The following is a 22,934-nucleotide window of genomic DNA, read 5'->3' as shown; positions in this document are numbered from 1 at the left end:
GGCAGTGTGGAGGCGCCTGCCAGTCCCTGTAGCCCCACTCCACAGGCTCCTGCGGCAGCAGAGGAAAGACAGACGGATGCCCTGAGCAGAGGTGTGCGGTGATGCTCCCTCTGTGCCGACTCGTGGCTTTACCCCAGGGCCACAGGAAAGCTCGCTCGTTTTCCAAGCAACCGGGAGGACGCTGAGGCATGAAGCCAGAGGAGTCTTTGTGGCTGCATGCACACACCAGCTAAGGGTCGCGGGCAGCAGCTGCGGAGGCAGCCCTTACCCCTTTCTTTTTTTTGTTGGTAAAAACTGTGTACAGAAACATGTAGAGTTAATTTATCTACCTACAGTGAAAGAAAAGGGATTCTTCCCTTCCCCCCATCCCCTGCCCTAGATTAAGTTCATGAAGGTTCTCTCTGTAAATTTAGCAACATTCGGACTCACTTCCTTTTGTACGGAGACCTGAAAGAGCCATTTCCTGACGCGTACAGCGCTCTTGAATGTGCCCACTAAGTGCTCATTCATGCTGTGAATCATAAAGGTAACCTCCGTTCAGAGCACGACCGCCACGCCGATACTTTGGCATTGTGCAAAAAAAAAAAAAAAAAATTTAAAAAAAAAAGAGTTTTGTTATTTGACACAGCATACTAAAGTTATCTTTGCATTTACTGCGGAGCCGCACCAGTGGGTTTTTTGATCTGTCATAAAAACATCATTTACAAACTGCTTGATCTAAAGTGGGCTGGTAAAAGCACCCAAGCCAGTCCAAAGGAATATGTTTACTATTGTGTACCAGGCTTGACACATTTTCCATATCCTGCCAGAGATGAGGAATGGCACCGGGAGCTGCGAGTGACTCAGCCCGGGCCGCCGGCACGGTGCCACACACGGTGCTTACGCAGCAGCCTTGCCTGCGAGCCCTGGCAGGATCGGGGCTCAGTGCGACCCACGGTACTCCAGGCTGAAGGAAGATGCTGGGGAAAAACTCAGCTGCTACCAGCAGCGAAGAGCTTACTCCTGCATCTGTGGTTTGGTGGGTGATCAGTGGGGCGGAGTCTGTTGTGTTTGTCCCTTCTGTGCTCGCCTCCGGGTTCATCTGATAATAAAAAGATGAGCTGTTACCGGCTGGTGGAAGAAGGAAGTGTGCATCAGCTCAGCTGTCCTCCATCTCTGCCAAAAGAGAGAGCGAGCCAATTCATACATAATGTTGGAGTCTTCTGCCTTTTAGCAGCTTTTGTACAGCATCCAACTGTACAAGGACATGTCCCTAGGGCCAAAGAACCTTTGGCTGTACTTTTGCCTTGATGGAGTAAGATCAGGATGATCTATCCGTGTACAAGAGAGCAAAATACACAGATGCTAAAATCAGCAACTGTGTTTTGACCAAGAAGAAAACAGTAAAGGGGAAGAAGCCTTAGCTTGTGGAAAAAAGAGGTAGCTCAACATAAATGTGAGCACATCCTCTTTTAGTGCCACAACTTTTCTCAAACTCTTCAAAAAGACAGATATTTACGTGTTGCTTTTTAGCATTATTGCTTTGACACTGTTTTCCTATTTGTAGATGAGATTAGCCTACTAAGGAGACTCTCTTGTTTGAGGAATGTTAGAGGAGCAGTGGTGTAAAAACACCCTCTGCCCTGGGATAGCTGGTGACTCACACCCAAAAGTAACAGAACAATGGCGGAAAAAACACAAGTGATTTGGGCTCCCTGGTGGCTAAGCAAAGGTGTAATGGAGATGTGTATAACATGCTATATACCTCAGACCACAAGTCTCTGAGCTAAGGACATGCTCTGCCCAGAGCTTGATTTTTGTCCTGGAAGGTGACAGGGTTAACTACCATGAATAAACTTGTAACCATCAGTCTAAGTAAACTGCCGTAAATAAAGTTAGAATGGTTAAGAAGATGTGAAGTAGTAATAATTATTAGTCCTGCAGGATCTGTTTGTGTTTTCCTTGCAGAGTGAAAGACACGAGGGGAGTGGTTTTATTTGCATGAGTTCTTTTTTCTTCCCCCCCAGCTGAAGAACTAACTGGTCAGCCTTCCTCTCTGCAGGAAGGCTGAGGAGCATCACATGAAACACCTGGCTCACCTGCCAGCCCCAGAGGGGTGCTCCTGGAATACAGGAGAGCTCAACACCATCCCTCCCAACTGGAAAATAGGGACCCGTTCTGCCCACACCTGCAGGAACTGAGGTCCCTGGGCAGAAGATACTCTAACGTTTCTATACTTGACCATTGACTTAGTTCTTTGCACCAACTTGGTTTCTCTTGCCTTTCTCTTCTTTCACTTTGTGACCCCTCTGTCGTGTGGACTTCCCCAGCTTCGCCTGGAGCACCTCCCTGGCCTGAAGACCCTGCTGAGGTCTTCCCAACATTTTTTTCTCACCTCAGTAATTTTCTTGAGGAATTTTGACATGTCATCATCCCTGCTTTCAAGGTTTCTCATTTATGGGTTCCTGAAGCTCCTTCTCATGTATGGTTACTGTTAGCAGCTTTTATCAGTGATTTGGGGACAGTGTTTCCTTAAAATCTGGTCAATTATTATTTTGAAAGCCAGAGAACAATAAACTCAATCAATTTAAAAATATAATTTATTTTAAACATCCGGGTTTCGAGCCAGGTTAAGTTTTAGCACTGATGGCTGCACTGTCCCCATGTTCTCACCTGACCTGGTTACAGGGGGCCTCGGTTCTGTGCTGGCATGTCTGGAGGACTCCTGGTGCCCCGGGAGCCTTTGTTCCTAAATACATGGCACGTGGGACCGTGGCACATCACCCAGTGCTCACGTGGGTATATGGAGGCTGTTTTTCCCCCCACTGACACAGCAGTGGCCTCCCCTCCCTTGTGGGACAGGCTGCAGAGCCGGGCAGCTGTCCCTAGAAACCTGGCAATGGCAGCTTTGCAGCACCTCTGGCACCCTGAAGCCAAAACCATCTGAAAGGGTGCTATAGCATGCCTTGCATGAGAGGGATGTGTCTCAAGGAAACTACTAATGGCCTCAAGTTGCGCCAGGGGAGGTTTAGATTGGAGATTAGGAAAAAATTCTTCACGAAAAGGGTTGTCAGGCATTGGAACAGGCTGCCCAGGGAAATGGTGGAGTCACCATCCCTGGAGGTGTTTAAAAGATGCCTGAATGAGGTTCTTGGGAACATGGTTTAGTGCCAGAGTTAGGTTATGGTTGGACTTGATGATCCTGAGGGTCGCTGCCAACCAAAATTATTCTATGACTATGAAGACTATGAAGAGATTGGCATTGCCTTTGTTTTTCAAATGCTTCTTTTCCCACTCGTGTGAAGTCAGTTATAGGGGAGAGCCAGCCCAACTGGTAAGATGTGGTGGTACCCCTGGCAGGTGAGCTCCTTGGACCAGAGCTTCCCACCATGCTGACTGTGGGGACAAGGGTGATGACAAACCAAAGAAAAAGGAAACATCAGAGCAGGGGGCAGCAAAAATGTGCAATGTGATCAGAAAAGACATGTGAAAACATGTAAAGAAACTATGGTGTTCAGAAGAACTATTTGCTTCTCCCGGGATGGAGATTTAGCCATTGATATATTCAGCTGATCTATTTAATTTGTCCTTAAAAGAAAAAAAAAAGAAGGAAGAGTCAAGCAAAACTGTGCTTATAACAAAGAAGAAACTAAGAAACTATCTGGGCCTCTCCAAGCATTCCTGTGCAGTTACAGTGCCCTAATTCTCTTTATAGATTAACAAGCCTGAGCCGTTGATTATCTTACTGAAAACAAAAGTGAACACCCTGAAGTAATACATAATAATCCCAGTCCACTGGTGGTTTTGGATTAATAAATGTTATTAAATGCTTTGCTGAAGAGTGTGCCAGATGTTTTTCCTGGTGCATGCTTGAAGGTTACAGCTGCATCTCGTAACCTCTCAGCAGCAACAGCAGAAGTGAGGATTTCCTGCTGAGCACCCTCACCCCCCGGTTGCCTGGTCATTGTTTACCTCCAGATGAGTCAGTGAAATGAGGGGTTCTGGCAGGGCAGGAAAGGACAGATAAAATCAAGTGTCATGGAGCCTCTTACTAAGAAGAAACTGGCAGGTTTCGGATGCCCAACTGGTGTTTCTAGGGCTCGCTTGCAGGAAGCTGGTACTGCCAGCAGCACTGGTGGGAACCCACAGTGTCAGGCTGTGCCCAAGGAAGGTGGTCCTGAGGTGATGCTGACACTCTGCGCTCCACACATCAGGCCCCCCGCCCTTTTTCTTCAATGAAAGGAAAGTCCGAATGGCACCCAGTCACCCGCTGCCCTCCAGGAAAAGAGAGGAGACAGGCTTGTTGAACCAAATAGGATTGCACCAGAAACGTGGCTTGGCTATTAGTCATTCCCAACGCGGGGCTCAGCAGGACATGAGCTCTCCTCCCATGCCTGAAAGCACTGTAGCACCTCCAGGGAGGCAGCTGGCAGGTACCAGCCAGGGATGGGGTGTGCTGATGTTGCTGGTCCTTGCTGCAGGGACCAGCTCCTCACCCCACTGGCACGCAGCCGAGGACACAATGGGGCTGCTGGTCTTTCTCAGCTGGGCAAAGGACACACAAAATATGGCACTTGGTTGCAATGGGCAGCAGTTTCCAAAAGAGCGGGTATAGTACGGACTTGTTAATGGTGGTTGTAAAAGTCTCTTATTTAATGCTTTAATAGTACATTTGCTTGTTTCAATAATAAAGCACTTAGAATAAATTACATTATACATAAAGGTAGTGTTCAGTGTCTTCAGCAGATTTTCTCTAGGCTTCCTTGAGACATGGTCATTAGAAGTTCACCATTAGTCTTTTAATGAAATGAACACAAAAATGCATAATGACCAAGTGCAACTTACGCATTATTTATGCACATTATCACTCCGGTGCTGTATTTGCTGGGAATTAAGTAAAACTCTACTGTATTTCTATGGGAAAAGTCTTTTAACTATAGTTTTAATTGAGTAAAAGAAGAGCTCACACACACATGCTCACTCACACATCATGCAAGTCACACATAACTATGAGGCTCTGTGATTTAATGAACCACATTGAAGAAAAGGGTATTGAGTTAACGAAGGCAGCTCTGCCAGATGCCCAAGGAGGTTGTTGGCAGGTGCCACAGCGAGGGCTGATTCAAGGGCAGACCTGAACATCCTCCTGGCCATCCTCGCCCAGCCCTGGCGTGCCCCCGTGCTTTGCCAAAACGCAGGCGTGCAACCCCCAACCTCTGGCAGCTGCCTGGCCGAGGCAGAGGCTGAGTTTGCAGAGGTTTCGTAAAAGAGGCTCTCTGGAAAAAACATCTGTGTTTCATGCCAGCCATGTTGCAGAAAGCTGTTTCAGGGAATGCTTGCTGTTTCACTGCAGGGGGCTGTAGTTCTTCGCTTATAAAACTTGGTGTATGTTTAACCGAGTGTGCTGGGCAGCAGCCTGTGAGGCGCGTACCCAAGTGTGTGTCTGTGGCCCCACAGCACACCCTTTGCATATCACATTCATAATCCAAACATCTCTCCAGACAAAACACTTCCTTGCCTGAAGGAGAAGTGTGAGTTTCCTCTCCTCCATGATGTAAAATGGCCACCAAGGGGGCCCAGCAGTGGAGTGAACCAGCTGCCAGCCCTCCCCTGCCCTCGGCTTGCCTGGGCCTCTCCGCCAGCCAGTCAGGTGGCTAAATGTCTGAGGACGGACAACCCCGTGTCTGGTCCCCAAGTCTTCCCACATTTATCTCAGCATGTTTCTCCTCTGTTGTGCTCCTGCCGCAGTCCATGACGAGCCCATGGCCACAACTCTGGCTGTCACATCCCAGCAGATGCTGAATCTTGGCTGCCACAGCTCAGCCCCACGGCAGAGGAGCTGGCTGGGACCTATCTGGGCTCTTCCCATCGTTTGTGGTATGATGAGATTGCTGGGGCTCAGCCTCAGCAGAAATGGACGTTATTTTGGCTTTGACCAGCTCTTGCACGGTGTGTCAGCAGGCTCTGAGCCTGCAGGAGATGTTCCCCACGCTGCAGGCGGGCAGGTTTTGCTGCCTGCAGTAGCACCAGGGATGACGCTGTGAGACATTGACACTTGGAGCTGTCTGTGATCATGTCCCCAAGCAGACAGCTCTCCCATGGAGTACTTGGTGGGTCCTTCAGTGCAGGGCAAGTTTTTCCACACCAAGAGGTTGAGGGCTTCCAGCTGCTCATGGCCACCCCCATGCCCCTCCATCCTGCGCCAGCTCCCACAGAAGCTCCTCTGAAACACGTACCGCAGTGCCTGTGGTGGGTTTGAGGTGGAGGATGCGGGTGCTGTTTGGAGCTGTGTAAAGTAAGACCACCAGGGATGAACTTAAAAAAGATCATGAAACAGAAGGATCAGCTGCAAGTGCCACTGTCCCCACAACACTGGGGCCTTGCTGGGGCTGCACCCCAGCCAGAACAGCCCATGGTATATTTGTGTTTCCAGCCCTTTTGTTGCAAGTAATACATAGTTTTAGGCAGATTTACATTTGTTTTATGTTCTTTACTCCTGCAAACAGAAGCACCTGATGGTTTATATTTTAAATGAAAGGACCATCATTTATTGGATTCCAAAGGGTCAACAGCTTCTCTAAGAAAGGAGATAATGTCATGTTTTCCTTTACACCTCTGTCATGGAGGCATCCCAAAATGACTCAAAGCAAATAATAAGCTTAAATCAACTTTAATTCAGAATGGGAACCAAAACCAATGACAAAAAACAACGAGCAGCCAGGGTAATCAAAAATCAATTAACACTCTGTTAACATTTAACAAACTCTAAGTTCGATGTACCAGTTGGGGATATTATCATTACACGACAGCAGACAAGAATGATGATCGAAAGCATGCATGCACTCAGTCAAAAAGAGAAACTCTCACTCAAGGATATATCCAGAAGATATAATAACTCATTGAGGGGAAAGGGGTGGTGAGGACACTCAGTTCCGGGAAGTTTCCTTGGACAGTGTCCCAGTTTTCAAGGGGATAGTTTCTGATCACAGTCCCACTGCTCCAAGGAAACCACTCAAAAGGGGGTCTATGGCCAGAGGCCCCATTCGTATCCTGGCCAGATCTGAGCTGTGGTCATCTCTGGACATGGTTCAGAAGCTTCTCTGGGCTGGGGCACTTCGGCTGAGGACCCTGCTTGTTGACCAAGGGGGTGCTGCCTGTCTTGCTCCCCCAAATGATGGGTTTACATGACTGGAGTCACTGTGCCATGGGTACAGGGCAGTCAATGCCTGACAAAAGCGTGTATGTGACAACAGCCATGGTGTGGTGCAAAAGGCATGAAAATAAGGGCACGAAAGAGCCAGCGGCTGCCTCGTTGAAAGCCCTGGTCTTTATTGGGGTGGGTATATCTGCCACAACCCTTCTTGCTTTTAGACCTGTGCTTATGCCAAGAACATACCCTAGCTGAGAAACCAGACGTAGGTGTGTGCAAGGGAGGCCCCAGCTGCCTGACCTGTGCTGGGGAGGCACTTGGCTGTGGGTAACAGAGTGGGTGGCAGAGGCAAACCTTCTCCCGCCTGGGAGTGAAGCAGGGATGTCGGAGGGTGTTGAACTGCAGGGGTGAAAAAGTGCTTTGACTTTTAACAGCAGAAAACAATAACTTGCTGACGTCAAGCCCAAATGGCAAGAAAAGCAGCTCTGGGGTTCTGGCTGCTGCACAGCTTCCTCATACACGCAAGGTTTGCCCTGGGCATGACTCCCCACAGGACTTCTGTAATCAAATTTCAGTCAAATCTTGGTGACTGCAAACTCAGCATGGAAATGCAGAATCGTTTTATTACTTCTCCATGCTGAGAAGGTAGTCAACTGATGCCTATAAATCCTGAGTATTTGCTTATGAAAAGGTTTTTTTGTTTTCTCTCTGGGATTCTTTAACTTTGTCCTCACTTCACCATCATTTGGACCAGCTGCACTTTGCAATGTGGTGGACTTTATCAGTCTTATTTACAGTTTGCCAGCTATCACAGATATACAGTTACAAGAAATGGGTGTGTTTCCTTGCCTAAGGAACAGCATAACACTGACTGCCATTAGCGCTCGAATTCTCAGTTAGTTTTGTTCAAAACTGAATTAGTATAGTGCTATTTCTTTGATGTTAGCACTTGCTGCTTCTGTCTGCCAATTCTGCCTGTTGCTTTTCGGCAGCAAATAACTTCTGCTCTTGCACCATTAAATCCAATGCTTGCTAATCCATTGAGTTATGGCTAATGAGACCGATGGGAGGTTAAAAATAATCCAGAAATTATTAATGTTTCCCAGGAATTTAACTCTGAGACTTATGATTTTGCTAAATAAGAGTCTTCTAGTTTCTTCTGATTACATTTACTTGGAAAGAATAAAGCCTACACCATTTCCCTTGATGCCATGGCCTCCATGGGGTGCATAGGTCCCCATGGCAGCTTACATGGTCAGCCCCTGCACCCAGCATCTCTTCACTGCTGCAGGCCTCTCCAGCTTCTTCTTTTCCTTACATTTTATGCCCCAATAGCAAAGTGACAGGTCTGTACAGAGGTAATTATCTGTAGGAGTGGCAAACACAGATTTTTGATCCTTCCCTCCACGTTGGCTCTGAAAATATGGGGAAAAAACAGACCCATGTGCCTGCAACTGTAGCTAAAACTATGTGGTGGGAAACGTTCTTGTACACTTGTGTTAGCCCATGGTAGGAAGCTGGCTGCAGAAAAAACCCCAACCAACAACAAAATCCTGCCATATGAACTGATTGTAAAATGCATAAAACTATAGGCCGAAACTAAGAGTCCTTTCGTTTCCTCCTGTGCAAGCTGCACAGTGGCATTTTTACATCAGTGACTGATATTGGACAAATGTGAAAGTTCAAGGAGAATGTGAAGAGGCCAGGCTGGAGTTTGCTCATCATGAGAGCAATCAGAAGAAGACTGTTCAAAGGTATCTTTACAGTGGTATCTGGATGCCTAATTATAGTAACCGGTTTTGAAAAATCTCACTCTGCACTTTTACCAGCGTATTTTAAAAACACCATTGCAATATCCAGGTTGCCTGGAAACATGTATGAACTTTCATGTGGAAAGCTACCATCTCTTTCATGTGTTTTTCCCCAGGTGGAAGAAGGTTTCTAATAGGAATTTCAGGGGTCCATGTCCCTTTACTGGATGGTGGGTTCCTGGGAGGTGTTTTGCAAGACGTGAAGCCACCTCATGGGGCTGTACAGCAAACTTGCAGGGGAGGATGGGCACCTGGTTTCATCTTACCAAAGCACATTCTTTTTAACCTGTTTTGGTGGAGAAGGGAAACAGAGCTTAAGAAAATGGAGATGCCTTTTCCCTTTGGGTGAATGTGACCAGCCCACACCTGCTGTGTGAACAATAGAAATACGTAAATGTCCAAATGCAAATAAACAATACTACTTAACCTAGAGGAGTTTCTGCAACTGGTGTTTGTTTTTCATGCTCATGAGCTAATTATCCCCTGGGGCCTTTGTTTTTTTTTTTTTCCCTCTTGCTTTAGCCTCCAGTAAAACTGTGAAATGAAACAGAAACTGGTTTGAAGATGGATTTCTTTCCTCCACCTCCCTATTTCTGATAGAGGTGTGTACCTGTGCTTTATTTGGTTACCAACCACTGTGAGTGTTTCTGCCAGGAAAAAAGCCAGAGCACAGCAGGGTGAGGCCGGGGGAACAGGAGAAGTGCACCTGGCTGTACTCCTACCCCAAAGCACACGTCCACCACAGGATCACAGAATGGCTGGGTTTGGAAGGGACCTCTGGACATCATCTAATCCAACCCACCTGCTAAAGCAGGTTCACCCAGAGCAGATCACACAAGAATGTGTCCAGGCTGGTTTTGAATGTCTCCAGAGAAGGAGACTCCACAACCTCTCTGGGCAGCCTGTTCCAGTGTGTTCTGGCACTGTCAAAGAAGTTTCTCCTTGTATTCAGATGGAACCTCCTGTGCTTCTGCCTGTGCCTGTTGCCCCTCATCCTATCATTGGGCACCACTGAAAGGGGTCTGGCCCCATCCTCTTGGCACCCACCCTTGAGATATTTGTCCATCACCTTCAGCTTCATGCCCTCCCCTCCAGGGCCTACCTATGGAGACCACCCTGAGCTCCTGATGGGCTCCTAAGCCCTCCATCAAGGTTGCACTTCCCAAAAACCTGCTCAACAGCAACAAAAAGTTAGCTAGGTCTTTGGGGGAAGAAAGAAGAGCCCTGGGAGGGAGTCACACCTGGATGGTGAAGTTACGGCCAGCTTTGAGTTTGTGGTGAGATTGAACATTACCTGCAGCCACACCAGTTGTGTATTGTTTTGTTTCTGATAGCAGCTAATGCCTCTGTTTAAATTGCAGCCACTTCTGTGAAACCTGTTCCAAAAAAAAAAAACAAAAAACCACAATCAAACCCCAAACAAACAGTTAAGCAATCCTGCCCAGACAAGCAAAACAACTAGGCAAAGCTGAGTCTGTTACGTGAGGCAGATCAGTTAAACCAAGGGAGACCGCTGTGTTGTGCAGGTTTCTTTAGCACTGCCATCAGTTGCTGTGTGCCCTGAGTGTGTGTGTGTGCACGGCTGTACATGCACAGCTGTATGAGCACAGCTGTACATGTATGATCGTCTGTGTGCACACCTTCAGCTCAGCTTTTGCTCCCTCAAGGCATGTGGAGGGAGAGTGACCACTGTGAGGAGAGAACTCATGCAAGCTGAAGGAAATAAACCTAATAAACCTTGTACTCAACTCAAAGAAAGGGAGACATGAAGCACATCCCTGTGCTAGCCTCCAGCCTGAGGTAATGCTGTGTGACGGTGAATTATGCAATGGTTTCCTGAGGCCCTGCTCTGGAGGTAGCTGGTGTTTTCCCTGCAGCTGCGTCAGAGACACCTCCACATTCACCTGGCCAGGTTCCAGATGGCACATCTCCCATCTTCCTGCTGTACGCAGGAATGCGTTAAAGCACCTATATGCTCTTTGGGGAAAAAGTTTGCACTGGCTTTTCAAATTACGTTGAGATAACAGGCTCTTTAAAAGAAGAGAGGAGGGGGAAGGGTTGTTTTTCTCATATATATTATGTTTTAAATTATGTAGACAAAAAAAGCCTCCTTCCATGCCGTTGCTATGGCTACAGCTCAGATCATTGTGTGGGAGCCTGCAAGCAGGAAAACACCAAGCCAAGAGGGGGTGGCGAGCCCAGCGCTCCTTCTTCTTGCAGCCCGGTATGACCCTCCACCGTGTCCTCTGGTCTCAAGGCTGTCCGAGGCCACTTCCATCCCCACCCAATGGAACACAGGAATGCTGTGATTGCAAAGTCTTCTGCTGGCTGGCTCAGCATGAAGAGAACTTCCTGGGTCACGAACTTGAGAGCCAGGAGGTTCTTTGCACCTCACCTCCTCGGAGATGTTATCAGCACTGCCGTAACACCCACGCTCCAGCGCTTCCCCAGAGGCAAGCAACCGGGGCAACGGAGAAGGGTGATGTACTTGCAGGCCCCATGCCAGCCCTGTGCCTGGGCTGTGATGGATTCCCACTGGTGTGAGACCAGTGACCAGCTCAAAGCCTGCTGGTACAGCTTACCCTCCATCATATGCTTGCACTGCAGCTTGGCAGGGTGATCATGGTCCTGGAAACAAAGCAAGTCAAACCAGGTGAGGTTTCTCCCCTCTCTAAACCCACAGAAAATATGCCACTTTGTGTCTCAGTTGTAGTTACAGGGTCACTTTTGTCCCCCGGTAGCCTGAGAAAAAGTTATTGAGGGCATTTGAAATCGGTCTGTTCTTGAGCCATGGCATTACCACATCACTCTGTTGGAGACTCTGTTACCTGAACTGCAAGAATATTTCTGCTGGTTTTAAACACTCTGCCTCTGAGCGGGACACATCTGAAAGGTTAATCCTTGTCTTTACTTTCACATGTGAATGTTTAAAATAATCGCAGTCAGCTAGAAAAGGTCTTCTTATTTAACGCTGCCTCCCTTGTTTTCTGTGACTCTCCAAAAATCTATTCCAGCAGAATTCATTTAGAAAATGCAGTGGCAGAAAATGATGAACGAGACACAATAAGCACTTTTAAATTGATTGAGAATTTTACTAAGCTGCTTACTTTCCTAATTATAATGCCTAATTAGTTAGCTTGTTCCATTCAGTCGTGCAGCTTTGATAACCTTATTGTGCTCCAGAAGTCTGGGGCCTGAGATTTGAGCAGGTCTGTCCTAGATATCTAATGAACTGTTAATTTGAAAATAAAAACATTCTTAAACTGCTCTACTAGTAATCACCTTCTGGGCTGAGATGCAGGGCCAAAAGCACCAGCTTAAAATAACTTCAAACTAGGTTGCAGGAGGACTGAGATGCGCAGGTAGATTACCACAGCTCAGAGTTACCAGAGAAGTTATTGCAGCTTCACCCATGAGAAGACACAACACCTTGATGCTCAGTGAGAGCTGCTAGAGACTATCTCATCCTTTCCATGCCACCACCAGTGCTAGCTGCCAGGCCAGTTCATCAGGTGGGCTTATTCTCACCTCTTTTGGCCTAGGGACTTGCAGAAGAGCATAGGCTCAGCAAGAGCAGGCAGGGAGGTGTGTAGCCTGGTATTTAATCTGCTGCCAAGTGAGAAACACAGATTTACGTTCCCCTTGAGCAGGAGAGGGATTTGAGTCTCAGGCTCCTGCGTGTGGTATGAATCTCTCACAGCTGAGGTGCTGCACAGACACGGGGAGTGGCTGGAAATTACTGTTCTTAGGCAGAAACTGATCTGCTAAATCAGGCTATTTATATGACGTATTCTGGGCTCAGTCCAGCACGTGTTTGTCCAACCACTTGGACATACACTACCTTCTGCTTCCAAGAGCTCCTGTGTTTCTTACTTATCTTCTCATCCCTGAGGCAACAGCTGACAGCTGTATCTCACACCTGGGGAGAGCTGGCACACTGCTGCTTACACCTTAGTTAACAAAAAACAAACTAGAAACCAAGAATACTTTCATGCTAAATACTTTCTTGCTTTTAAAATTAGGTTAGCCTTACCCATGGTTGAAGCACTCTGTAGGATTACAAGACATCTTCCAGATGACATGACTACTGCAGTGATTAAAATCTGTTTAAAACCTTGTTTTATTTATATCAGTGCATGTTACAAGGCAGGTAAGCCTCTTCCTTTCCTTTGAAGTGAAAGCAATGCTGGCCAAAAGAAGCCTTTTGTTGTGGGGTTACTACAGGGCAAGAGGAGAGCAGCTTAAAACTGGCATGCATCCACTTTCACCATCAGCTCATGATAAAGGCAGACACAGTACTGTGAAGTTGATTAATTTGTTTTAAAACTGATTAAAAAATTCACAAGCAGCATTCTTTTAACTTACTGCAGTAGAAAGGCTTAAATACACATCTGGTTTCCACTGCTTAACACAGCATTTAATTTCAAGCATCTCATCACTGCCACTGACTAGAGTGCACTGAGGTACATGCAGAAACTCTGTGCAGCATCTGAAATCATGCACATAAAACCCAGATTAGCAGAAGCATTGTAGTTTCATGTTTTAAGAATCACATAGAGGAGACCATGGTAAAAATACTTCTTCCTACTCCTGACCAGTCAAACCTAGTTTTGTGATTTACATGTCTCAAGGAGGCAATGTTGCAGGCTCCAGATTTTCTGAAGCTGCTTTCCAGTAGCCTAATTTAGGGACTCCAACTGCACCTCACGCATAGCTCAGTTGTACAACGTGCTCACTAGAGAGCATGCTCTGCACCACACACAAAGTAGGGGTTGATCTCAAACCCCTCCAAACACCCTGCAGCTCACCACTAGGTCCTGCAGGCACAGTGTTCCTTTCAGCACTCTGGGACTGCAGTAAGGCCCATGAAAATGTTTGGGTGAATTAGAGAGTCTTTTATTAAAATCCACATGTTATCTAACCGTATGTGAGAATTAGAGCCAAAACTACTGCCATGAAGTGAAAACACTGTTTATTTTTATAAAAGGCAATAATTAAAACAAACCCTACCAGTGTGTACATTGTACACATTTGAATGACACTTACAAGAATGAAGTTTCCATATACAAAGATTACAAGCCCACACTGGTAAAGGATGCACACAAGCACATGGACCCAACTTCACAGATGCCTCAAATCCAGATCACAGTACCAATTAATCTATGACCACACCTGCAAATAATTTTCATTATTAGCATCCACACTACTTTATTCCACTACAAACTGTACACAGAAAGCAAGAAGTTTATTCAGAGAGCATATGCATTCACGGAAAGAATTTATTTGCTGGAATCATCTCTCACTCTTCTGTTGCCATCTTCAAGAGATACTCTTTGTCAATTTTGAAGAGCCTCCACCCCTCCTCAGTGGACAGATCAGAGGCACCCCTTCTCTTATAGAACCTGATCGACGGTTCGTTCCACTCTGCCACAAGGAAGTGCATACTGCTGCAGCGGGACCTCACAGCAACCTGCAGAAGTGTGCAACACAACACATTTCCATCAACAGCTCCAGATGATGAGCCCAGTAAGAACTGGTGAGACTACTCAGCAACTGTTTATCACCAAAGGCCATCAAGTTCATTCTGTCAGTCACTTCAGCACTTGTCACTGTTCAACAGACTCTAGACAGTGTTTTAAGCTGTCTACTATTCTGTCACCTCCTTTAATTTAGTTCTGAGTAGTGCTGAAGGAGAAGCTCTCATGCAGTTGGAAGAACAAGAATACTGCCTTACCATGTGTACTCAGTTCTGCTTGTTTAGACTTATCACTTAGACATACCTGACTCAAGTTCTTCAGAATTTCTGACCCAATGCCAAGTCCTAAAAAAATAAGAACAACACAATAAGAAACTAAGTTCGAATTTTGAAGAAGCCCTACAGGAAGCAACTCACCTAATTCTGCAATACATACCTCTATATTCAGCCATCACATAAAAATCTTCAAGATACAGCAGTTTCCCAATCCATGGATCATAAGTAAAGTAATACATGGCAAATCCCACAATGCAGTGTTCTGAAACAAAGGGTGAAACTTCAGCTAGTCTGAATTTAAGGGGCAAAAATATTAAGTCTTACATGCATGTTTAAACATACAGATTCTCTGTGACATGCAGATATTGGCTACTAGGTTAGAATTAAGAATGAAGTTTACAAATAAGCACACAACTGAAAATATGAGTTCTGGCTAATTTTATCAACCCAACAGAATGAAGATTGCCATTGCCAAACCCTGAAATCCTCAAAAGCACTATCATAGTAAGGGCTGAACGCAAAGCTTTTTTCTACAAACAAATGCATACCCTACTGATTTATCAGTACTTCCATTCTGGAACACAGGTAGAAACTTTACACAGCAGTTCACAATCCAGATGACTGCCCCAACTCTGCTTCCTTAGCAACCAAAACAGTCTATGAAACTCCACAACACTGATCTTTCAATGCATATTCCTCAGCAACTACATTGTGTGGGAGTGCATGCTCACAGCACACCTTTACAGCAGCATTTCCAGCACCTCAACTTACGCTTCCACTGACAGCACCACACCACTTTCTTTACCTTCAGCACCCTACAGTCAAGGTAAGCAAAGCTCAAGCTTCAATTATAACTCTGTGTTTCAACAGGGAAGAGAAATCAGCTCTTCCAACAGCAACCCACTCAAACCTGAACCTCAAGTATTTTAACCACATCTGCCATAACACTCTGCACATACTGTAACAGAAGCGTGCAAACAGATTTCTGTTCTACTGTGTCTTTGGTAAAGGTTTGGGAACAGCACTTGTCCCTGTAGACCTTACCTCATATTATGATCATCTACTTTATTGTGTAACGGATCTTTTAGTTACCTCCCCGCCCATCCATGTACACAGAAGGGCCATGTACATGGCGAAGCTAGAGACTGTAACCTGAAGATTGGGGACAAATTAAAGAAAAAAATGTGATTCAACAGGATTACATCAAGGTAAGTCAGGGTCAAACAAGAAAAGCCATTTAATTAATTGGAGTCAAGTACATTAAGTTATACCTGATCTTCCCATGCCTCCAGGATCAGCAACTACTTCAGCTGAGTATTACTGTATGTTACTGCATTTAATGGTTAACCTATTCCTCCTACCCCAATTTACTAGTGGAACCTTATGTATAAATGATAACATTAAGTATAAGATGGCTCTCACACATTTAGCATTTAAAGTTTAAGCATCAGCAAGTCTCACCTTCAGAGGACCACTGTTCTTTTGGAATTTCAGCAACCAGACAGTGGTAGAAGGGGTGCTCGCCAAAACCATCCTCAAGCAGCTCTAGAAAAAAACAGAATAAACCGGCACCTGAGCTACAGACACCGTCACTCGGTTACCGACCCGGTGAGCAGGTGCCGCTTCGCTTTTTTACCTTTCTCAGTTAGCACCACTTGATCCTCCATGTCCTCGTATTTCGCCAGTTCCTGGAAGATAACGACACGTAAGGGGACTTTCCCATTGGCCGCTCCCCCCGCCTCCCCGTCACCGCCTTGCGCAAGAGCTTGTTTTTGCTCACACCGAAGGACAAGCTGTACACCCCCCCGCTTCCCCCATGACGGCTGCGGATCTGCCCCAAACCCGCCCTCGCTCCGCGGGGAGAGCGGCGCCAGACGAGGCCTCCGGCCCCTCCCCGGACAGCCATGGAGGGGTGTTGGGTGGAGTGGGGGACACACGCACCGGCCGGCCCCGCCTGCCGCCGCCCCTCCCGCACCTTGATCAGTCGCAGCAGGTCGGAACAGTCCTCAGGACGCGCGGCGCGGATACTGAACGAGGCCATTTTCGACGGCGCTTCCCCCTGCGGCCCCCTCGGCTGACGAGTCCCCGATGTGTGAACAGGAGGAGCAACTGCTTCTTCATTCGTGTCCCGGGCGCGGCGGCCACCTGCGGTCAGTCAGGCTCCGAGCATGTCCCGGCGGCGCTCAGCAGACAGGCGACCTTCGACCAGAAGCCGCTGTGTCCCGGACTCGAACTGTGCCGGACACTGACGCCGGGATCCTTCTTTATAGACGCCCACGCTCCTCCTCTCCCGACACGCAAGCCAATGGGAGCGCCTGTGGTGCTCGCCCTCAGCCAATGATAGCGCCCCGCTCCGGAATGCTGCCTCAGCCTGCCAGCAACAGCTGGTGCGGGGCGTCTCGTGACTCGCCCACTCCCCCTCCCCGCACGGTGGCGCCCCCTAGCGGAGGCGGGCGGCACTGCAGGGAGCTCTGATCGGACCCGCCCGTTCTCGCTGAGCGGCGGGGAGGGAGGGTGCAGGGCGGCGGGCCCGGGGCTGAGGGCACTCACCCAGCGCCCACTCATCCCGCCCTGCCGCCCTTCGGGGCTGCGGGATTCTCCCGGCACCGCCTGCCAGGGTTCCCGAAAACCGAGCCCAGGCGCGCGGGGCAGGGACGCTGGGCACCGCGATACCATCTTGGGGGCCGTGGCGCCGCCTCGGCTCAGTGCTCAGGGTGGACGGCGGCTTTCGGCACGGTATTTTTCACTGCTGTATGAAGAGAAAGAAAAAAAAAAAAGCCTCTGTACTTCCTTGAAATACTGAATAGTGACCCGTAGCGCACTCTGCGGGGCTGTCTCGTGCCAAGCGCAGGAGCGACCTGATGGAGAAGGGGTCAGAGTTTCACTGTGGCCTTTGGGCATTTTCCAGCCTGACGCACGCACAATAACCGACCCGCTGTACCAGAAGGGGTAGTGCCGGGAGAAGCACAAAGGACCAGAGTGTTTTAAAAATGAGAGGGGTCTGCCAGTCATCTGCCATAAGGGAGGCTGAGACCCCTTTCCCATGGAGGTATGGATGATGTGATGAAGAAATTCAGTCTGGATAAACTCCCCAAATTGGCTTTGGAGTATGAAAGGCAGGAAGAATTATCCCCAGCCCAGCTCGTCATATGAACATCACCTACAGATGCAGTGTAGGGGAAAAGGACCTGGGCGTCCTGGTGGGCAGCAGGATGACCATGAGCCAGCACTGTGCCCTTGTGGCCAGGAAGGCCAATGGCATCCTGGGGTGGATTAGAAGGGGGGTCGTTAGTAGGTCCAGAGAGGTTCTCCTTCCCCTCTGCCCTGGTGAGACCACACCTGGAATATTGTGTCCAGTTCTGGGCCCCTCAGTTCAAGAAGGACAGGGAACTGCTGGAGAGAGTCCTGCACAGGGCAACAAGGATGATGAAGGGAGTGGAGCATCTCCCTTAATGAGGAAAGGCAGAGGGAGCTGGGGCTCTTTAGCTTGGAGGAGACTGAGGGGTGACCTCATTAATGTTTATAAATATGTAAAGGGTGAGTGTCATGAGGATGGAGCCAGGCTCTTCTCAGTGACACCCGATGATCGGACAAGGGGCAATGGGTTCAAACTGGAACTCAAGAGGTTCCACTTAAATTTGAGAAGAAACTTCTTCTCAGTGAGGGTGACAGAGCACTGGAACAGGCTGCCCAGGGGGTTGTGGAGTCTCCTACTCTGGAGACATTAAAAATCCACCTGGACACATTCCGGTATACCCTCATCTAGGTGTTCCTGCTCCAGCAGGGGGATTGGACTAGATGATCTTTTGAGGTCCCTTCCAATCCCTAACATTCTGTGATTCTGTATCTGCTGCAGAATGTGAGCTGCATCCTGACAATGCAGATCTATAGGGCACCCGGAGAAGTATAGAAAAAAATATTTGGCATACGCATGATTTTCTTTTCACCCTCTTCTATAAACTTTGCAACCGTCATGTCCATTCTTAGGTATTGTAAAGAAGCTCTTTATTTAGCTTAGTCAGACTTAAGAATGATTTGGGATATGGGAAGACACTAAGTCATGCTACTTCTGCAAAGTAACAATCCTTAAAACCTGGATTCCCAAACAGTCTTAGAACACTTGTGCCCTGTTTTTCAGTGTATCCGACAAAGTTCACCTTCATTTAGACAGAGAACCAGCATGGAACATGAGACTACAAGAGAATTGTATATAGGTGTGTATTCTGGTGGCTGGTGTTGGCCAAAAAAAATTCCTTTGCCACAGTGGAAAGCTCTTGGAGCTCTGGAAGAGTGATTTAGGATTTATGCAAACACCCTGACTGGCTCAGTGTATCCTCTATTGGAGCAAAACCAGAGATGCCCAAAGCACAGAAGCATTTCCAAAGCACAAAACAACAGCCAATGGCTGGTAGCAGAAAAGTTAAGATCTGTTTCAGAAGGAGTTAAGGATCCGTAAATCCTTCAGAATAGGGCTTTTGGTATGGAGACTGAATCTGGATAAACTAGCAAACAGACCTAGCCTAACTACAAATATTTAATGAATATACTTTTTTTCAGTGCCTAGAAATTATCTGAATGGTATCAGAAATGGGGAATACTGTCCCTCTGAAAGGTTCAACAGTGTTTGTGTTGTGTCAGCTCTTTTTGTTTTGTATTTCACAACGAGGAAGTCATGTTGTCAGGAAACCTACTCTTATGTAAGAGCAGAAAGTATCTGGTTTCTTTCATTCTCAAGTCAAAAAAGTCATATGATTTTTAGAAAGTGAGGTTTCAGGCAAAAAAAGGCATTGTCCACCTTGACTGTTTTTGAAAGTCCTGCTTTAACTTGCTCAGAAATATGCTGATATTGTGCCACCCCAGAGTATACAGTTCATTAGAGCTGGCTTTCAAATTCACAAGGTAGAAGAAAAAACAATTTAAAAATTCCCCAAAGTATCAAAAATAGTTTCAGGAAACAACAGGAAATTCAGAGGGAAAAGAAAAAAAAAAAAAGAAAAATATCCAATTAAGATACCTAGATTTCTGAGACTATGCTGCAATTATTTAGTTATACTAGAGGTATTTTTTCAGCATAACTAAGATTAATAAGAATTGTAAGAATATTTTACAAAAAAGTTCTAAAAGAACTCAGTTTTGTGAATGAATCAAACTGATGGGCCTTATACTGTACAGCTCCTGCCTTTTGTCTCAGATCTCTTTCTCTTTGAGCACGTTTTGTGTCATCTTGGTGTCGCTGAGGTCAGTGGTGACATCTCTGGCAACTTTCACAGGGCTCAGATTTTGTCCTTGAGCGGTCAGCCTGTTTCTTTGGACTTGTGTCCAAGGGAATGCATAGTGGTAAGTCTCCTGAAAAGGATCAAGTTTTTCTCAAATTATGCAAATGTGCATGCTGGAAAGCAGTTAGCAGGTGTGTTTGAGGTAAACTGAGGTTGAAATAACCTGTTGTAATGAAATATGCACTGAAGTCTGGATTAACTTGCTTTTCTGTTACCAGCCAGCAGCTGCTTCTGTGCAGAACCTGAATGAATCCGTCTCCATTCCCACCAGGAGGGCTGCTGCTTCCATGTTTGAGGGGTAGAATGGTTAGAATTATCTAAAAAGACCATGTGTATTGTTGTTCTTACTCTCATTTTCTCTCCTCCCTAAATCTTACTTGTAAGTGGGGCAACAAAAAATGTCGTGCAAAATAGCAAGCAGCACTTTCTTTTTTAGCATGCAACAGGAACTGGTATTAATAAAAGCACAGAGAGTGCTACGCATCTGCCTGAGGCAAGTCTTCCCCACATCCTCTCCAGAGTTGGAAGTCTTGTCTAGTCTCAAGCCATAGGAAGGAGCCAGGTCAGTTCCCTGAGAACCTTTCACGGCGATGCAGCTGAATGATTTATTCAGAGAGTTACGGGACCTCAGCTTGACTTGTACTGATAGCATATTTTTATCTGCATCTAAATTTCTGAATATCCTCTTTTCTTGGAGTCTGGATGGCAAGGCTTAAAGTGGGCACCAGCTTTCTTTATTTGCTGTTTGACTAATCAAACTCTCTTTACTTCTCGTATTTTAATTTTTGATTTCCTCCTTCGCTAGGAAGATTCCTTGCATTCCTGTATGAATGCCTCTCTCGCACCTCAAAGGTTCTCTGTTTGTAATAAATAAAAGAGGGAAGGAGAAGAACTGCTTATTCCACATTAAAATGCAGTGAGTTAGTAATTTTTTATTACACTATTAAGTGTTCTCAAGTATTTCAATCCGAATCATAGAATCATTTTGTTTGGAAAAGACCCTCAACATCATTGAGTCCAACTGTTAAATTGTAACTCCAAATCACATTTCCTGTGAAATCTCTGGAGCAAAATAGAGAAAATGCAATTAGTATTCAGTATTGACCTGTAATTTTCCCAGATTAGTTTTTGGACAACATTCAGAATTCTCGTAGCATTTTCAACTGAATAATTTATTTCTGATACTCAGAACTTGCATTGATATTTATGAGTTCGCAGTTGCTTCCAGGTATTTTTTTCAAGTAATTTATACTTTATCAACACTAGGCTGTACATAGAAAAAGTTAATTTCTATCAGAACAGTGCAGAATAGTAAAGAAATACTGCAGTAGCACTGCTCAGAAGTTGGACCAAATGCAAAATTAACAGTTTCACATAGTAAGACTACATGAATTTCCATATGCTGGAAACAAAAGGAACATCATTTTCCTTTATTGCCTTTGAAGACGTTTTTTAGCTCATTAGAACCTGATTCCTGTAAGCTAATACATCTCATCTGTCATGTGTAATTATGCAATTTGATGAATCTGAGATTTAGACATAGCTGTCTGCCTGCCTCCACAAATCATCTGCATCATGCATGCAAATAATTTGGGGTATAAAAGTTACAAAAATAAATATTGGGAAAAAATTCAAGACTTAATTTTGTAACTTTTATGTTTTGGATACAGTAGAAGTCCCTTTGTCTCTGATCCTGTAATATACTTAAATTGATGTCCTTGGGTGCACTATCCCAGGCTCTAAAAAGAAACCTGGGGATTGTAAATCTTTCCTTAAAACTAACGGGGGTTCGCAGGATGAGCAGGTGCTTTTCCTACATGTCACAATCATAATTTTGGCATGGTCTTTTGCACTGTCCAGAGGTGATTCTTTTCATGGCATCTTGGTTTTTGAACCTACAGCACACACCAGCAACAAGTTTCCAGATTTTTTTTCCCATGCCCGAATGAACAAGCAACTTTGCAACAGCGCTCTCAACTTTTTCCTCTGCAGCCACAGAGGCTCTGCTGGTCTGTCCGTGGTCATGTTGCAAGAGGCGCGTGACTGCACGGGCTGGTGTGTACCAGGGCTGGAGCATACCAAGGCTGGAGCTGGGGATGGGACTTGTAAGGTGTTTGGGGGTGTCAGCTGGCTGAGGAGAGCCTTTCCCCTATTGTGTCCTGCGTGCCAGCCTGCCTGCTCTGTGAACAAGGATCACCTGCCAGGCCCCTCACTTGTGCCCGGTTACACGGCTGTGAAACGGAGGTTAAGTGCTCGCACCACATCCATGACAGAAAAACCGTGCTAGTGGCGAGGGCTGGTTCCAGGCGGGTTTTGCTTGGTGTACAAGGCACACAACTTCAGCCGCTCAGTCTTTCAAAACCAAAATCTGCAATCTGTCACAAGTCTCCTATGAAAAAAAAAGACACGAATTCTACTTTTTAATTCACATAGCCTTAGTTTAGTTTGTTTGGAATCAATTTATCAAAAGTAAGGTGACACTAGAAAAAAAAGACTGATCACAGAATCACAGAATGACAGAACGTTAGGGATTAGAAGTGACCTCAAAAGATCATCTAGTCCAGTCCCCCCACCGGAGCAGGAACACATAGATGAGGGTACACCGGAATGTGTCCAGGTGGGTTTTGAATGTCTCCAGAGTAGGAGACTCCACAGCCTCCCTGGGCAGCCTGTTCCAGTGTTCTGTTACCCTCACTGTGAAGAAATTTCTTCTCAAATTTAAGTGGAACCTCTTGTGTTCCAGTTTGTACCCACTGCCCCTGTCACCAAGAAGAGCCTGGCTCCATCCTCATGACACTCACTCTTTACATATTTATAAACATTAATGAGGTCACCCCTCAGCCTCCTCCAAACTAGAGAGACCCTGCTCTTTCAACCTTTCATGTTACTCTTGCAAGTAATAATCTGGTTAATGTACTTTCACTGATTGCTAGAACATCTGTTTTCTCATATCCTCGCACAATCTC

General features: G+C 46.3%; 1 protein-coding gene across 1 annotated transcript; it reads right to left on the bottom strand.

The window, feature by feature from the left end:
- Positions 1 to 13,895: 13,895 nt before the first annotated feature.
- Positions 13,896 to 16,944, bottom strand: SAT1 (spermidine/spermine N1-acetyltransferase 1). The gene is made up of 6 exons (XM_082062053.1): positions 16,668 to 16,944; positions 16,329 to 16,380; positions 16,154 to 16,237; positions 14,853 to 14,954; positions 14,721 to 14,761; positions 13,896 to 14,410 (listed from the first exon to the last, which is right to left on the bottom strand). The coding sequence occupies exons 1-6, from the start codon at positions 16,731 to 16,733 to the stop codon at positions 14,240 to 14,242; spliced, it is 516 nt and encodes a 171-aa protein (XP_081918179.1). The 5' UTR covers positions 16,734 to 16,944; the 3' UTR covers positions 13,896 to 14,239.
- Positions 16,945 to 22,934: the final 5,990 nt, after the last annotated feature.

This window comes from Streptopelia decaocto, assembly GCF_964273445.1.
Source record: "Streptopelia decaocto genome assembly, chromosome: 1".
NCBI lineage: Eukaryota > Metazoa > Chordata > Aves > Columbiformes > Columbidae > Streptopelia > Streptopelia decaocto.
The sequence above is the reverse complement of the archived record's forward strand: the minus strand, read 5'-3'. Positions and strand labels throughout refer to the sequence as shown.

Coding starts and splice junctions, on each gene's coding strand:
- SAT1 (XM_082062053.1), bottom strand. CDS start 16,733: ATGGCCTCGTTCAGTATCCGCGCCGCGCGTCCTGAGGACTGTTCCGAC. Junction 16,381..16,667: donor ACCTGCTGCGACTGATCAAG/GTGCGGGAGGGG, acceptor GTTATCTTCCAG/GAACTGGCGAAATACGAGGA. Junction 14,762..14,852: donor TGTGATGGCTGAATATAGAG/GTATGTATTGCA, acceptor TTATTTTTTTAG/GACTTGGCATTGGGTCAGAA.